This window comes from Nematolebias whitei, chromosome 12 (genome assembly GCF_014905685.2).
Source record: "Nematolebias whitei isolate Nwh7 chromosome 12, NemWhi1, whole genome shotgun sequence".
NCBI lineage: Eukaryota > Metazoa > Chordata > Actinopteri > Cyprinodontiformes > Rivulidae > Nematolebias > Nematolebias whitei.
The window spans coordinates 46,428,154-46,431,180 of record NC_056509.1 but is presented as its reverse complement, the minus strand read 5'-3'; the positions used below and the strand labels follow the sequence as shown (position 1 = coordinate 46,431,180).

The 3,027-nt window shown below is 47.5% G+C and overlaps 1 protein-coding gene across 1 annotated transcript in view; it reads left to right on the top strand.

Annotated features, from left to right (window-relative positions):
- LOC119417965 (cytochrome P450 2K4-like) overlaps nt 1–1,635 on the top strand; it is a 6,163-nt gene extending 4,528 nt beyond the window's left edge. The window contains exon 7 of the mRNA XM_037685212.1: nt 1,552–1,635. Coding sequence (XP_037541140.1) covers nt 1,552–1,635 — 84 coding nt within the window. The remainder of the gene's footprint in view (nt 1–1,551) is intronic.
- Nucleotides 1,636–3,027: the final 1,392 nt, after the last annotated feature.

The window sequence follows — 3,027 nt, the reverse complement described above, 5'->3', positions numbered from 1 at the left end:
TTACAAGCACAACTGCTCCAACAGATGGAATTACAAAGGAGAAAAAGGGTTGTGATTGGCTGATATACGTTTCACCTTTGCACTACACTGCCTCCTATGGGTTGGGCATATTCTTTACAACGCTCTGTGGTGAACATCACCGGGTTCATGTAGACGATCATTTTCTCTATCCGAACATGTATGTACGGCGATATTTTTTTGCGCAGATATTCGTTTTTTCAAACACCAGGCTACGTGTGTACAGGGCCTCAGGAAGATGTTGAAGACATTTACATATTTGGAATTATGATAGCAGGGGCTCTGCTTTTTGGCATCAGCGGGGCTCTGTTTTATCGACTTTTGGAGAAGACATAGGCAGCAGTTTTGGCCATGGAAAAGCTTTCGAGTCAGTGTGAAGGTTTGGTCCGTGCAGTAGGAACTTTAAATCATCTGGTTTATGAGCTTAACCGTAAGGTGGAGGTGATTTATGAGACTCACAGGCCACCTGCATTAGGCATTTTCTGAACCAGAACGCCCAGATGGACTCAAGGCTGGAAAAAGTAATCTCTGCCTGAAGAAAAACAAGAATCAAGTTTATCTAAATCTGACTCCCGATGGCCTCGGAGACGGGCTGACTATCAAATTTCTCCTGGGACATGGGTAACCAATGACAAAAGCTTCATCTATTCCCCCCCCCCCGCCCCCCCGAGCTTTCTGTGCAAGCTTATCAGAACTGTCTGCTGAAACAACATCTTCAGAAACTGTGGCTGATCTGAAAAAACGCTCATGGACAAATCTCAATACCTTTATGTCAAATGCAAATGTAATCATGTTTTAATTGAGCTGCTGGTAGAGGTTTTTTTGATGTCTCAAATCGTGTCCTGATAGACAAGATGTGAAATATCTTTTTTTGTAATACCACTATCTACCCTCATGTTTCTCCCCCTTTTCTTATCTAAGATTATTATCTGATAAGGATAAGAAGGCCACACTTTCCATAGTTGCAGCTTCGTGCACTCCGCCCATCTTTCGGATGACTGTACGTACATATTCACGTTGTATCTCAGTGCAAGGCCAATAAAGTTTATTCTGATTCTGATTCTGATCACTGGTTGAGGTCAACAGCCCCCCACCTTCACTGAACAAAGTGTTAGTAAAGTGCTGCTTTCCCCTCCTCAGCTGCCTGATGGTTTGCCAGAATCTCCTCAGAGCCGACCGAGAGTGTCTATCCAAGGTTTTACTGAACTCCTCCCACATCTGAGCTTTTGCCTCAGCAACAGCCACGACTGTGGACCGCTTGGCCCTCCAGTACTCCTCAGCTGCCTCTGGAGTCCCACTGGCCAACACGTCCCAGTAGGACTCCTTCTTCAGCTTGACAGCCTCCCTGACCAGGGGTGTCCCAGTTTGTGGATGGCCACCATGAGAAGCACAACAACCTTGTGGCCACAGCACAAGGCAGCTACCTCAAAAAGTGAGATGTGGAACATGGTCCAGTCTGACTCAATGTCCCCCACCTCAGCTGGGATGCGGCTCAAGCTCTCCCAAGGTGTGAGTTGAAGATCTCTTTGACAGGTTCTTCTGCCAGGCATTCCCCGCAAACCCTCACCACACGTTTGGGTCTACCGGGTCTGTCCGGCATCTTCCCCTGCTATCTGATCCATTTCACTATCAGGTGGTGATCAGTTGACAGCTCAGCTCCTCTCTTCACCCGAGTGTCCAAAACAAATGTCTGCAAATCAGATGACACGTCTATGTAGTCAATCATCGATCTACGACTTAGGGCGTCCTGGTGCCGAGTGCACTTATGAACACCCTTATGTTCGAACATGGTGTTCGTGATCGACAAACTATGACTAGCACAGAAGTCCAACAACACAACACCGCTCGGGTTCAGATCAGAAAGGCCATTCCTCCCAATCATGCCCCTCCAGGTCACATTGTCATTACCCACGTGGGCATTGAAGTCCACCAGCAGAATAAAGGACTCCCCAGCTGGCGCACCTTCAAGCACCCCTGCCAAAGACTCCAAGAAGGCTGCATACTCTGAACTGCCGTTTGGCACATAGGCACAAACAATACTCAGAGCCCGTCCTCCCACATGAAGGCAAAGGGAAGCCACCCTCTCATCTACTGAGGAAAACTCGAACATACAGGCACCAAGTCGGGGGGCTATAAGTAGACCCACACTAGCTCATTGCCTTTCACCATGGGTAACTCTAGAGCGGAATAAGGTCCAGCCCCTCTCAAGATTGGTTCCAGAGCCCATGCTGTTCATCGAGGTGAGCCCAACTATATCTAGCCGGTACCTCTCAACCTCGTGCTGGGATGATGTTGACAGTCTTCAGGCAGGTGGGAACTGTTGACAGGATAAGTGAAGAGTTAAAAATGTCAGCCAGCACATCGCAGAGCTGGTCAGCACAGTCTTTCAGCTCCTTCCCAGGGATGTTGTTTGGGCTGGTTGCTTTGTGAGGGTTAATCCTGTTCACTTTGGCGATGTCACGCTAAGAAGCTCTTTGTCCAGTGGTGAGGTGAGTCTGGTGCTGGGTGGTCTGTTCGGGTCTTCAAAGCATGCGTAGAACCTATTGGGGGTATCAGGCAGTGTTGGGTTTCTTGGGCATTGTTCACTTCTGCCTTTATAATCTATTATGCACTATTATGCCGTGGGTCTTGTGAGGTGAACTGACCCTGGATCCTCTGTGCATATGTGGCCTTGGCCCTCTTAATACTAGTAACCAGCTAGTTCCTTGTCCTTCTCAGCTACTGTGAGTTTCCAGACCTGGAGGCAGTGTTCCTGGCTTCCAGCAGGGTGCAAACATCTGCATTCAGCCAAGGCTTCCTGTTCAGGTAGCTCTTAAAGGAAAAATATGTTGATTCAAAATTTCAGTGTCAACAAATCCCAAAAAAGTTGTGACAAGTAGCAATAAGTGGCTGGAAAAAGGAAATTGAGCATATAACGAACAGCTGGAAGACCAATTAACACTAAATAGGTCAACTGACAACATGATTCGGTATAAAAAATCACAAGTGTCCCAACTTTTTTGGAATCCG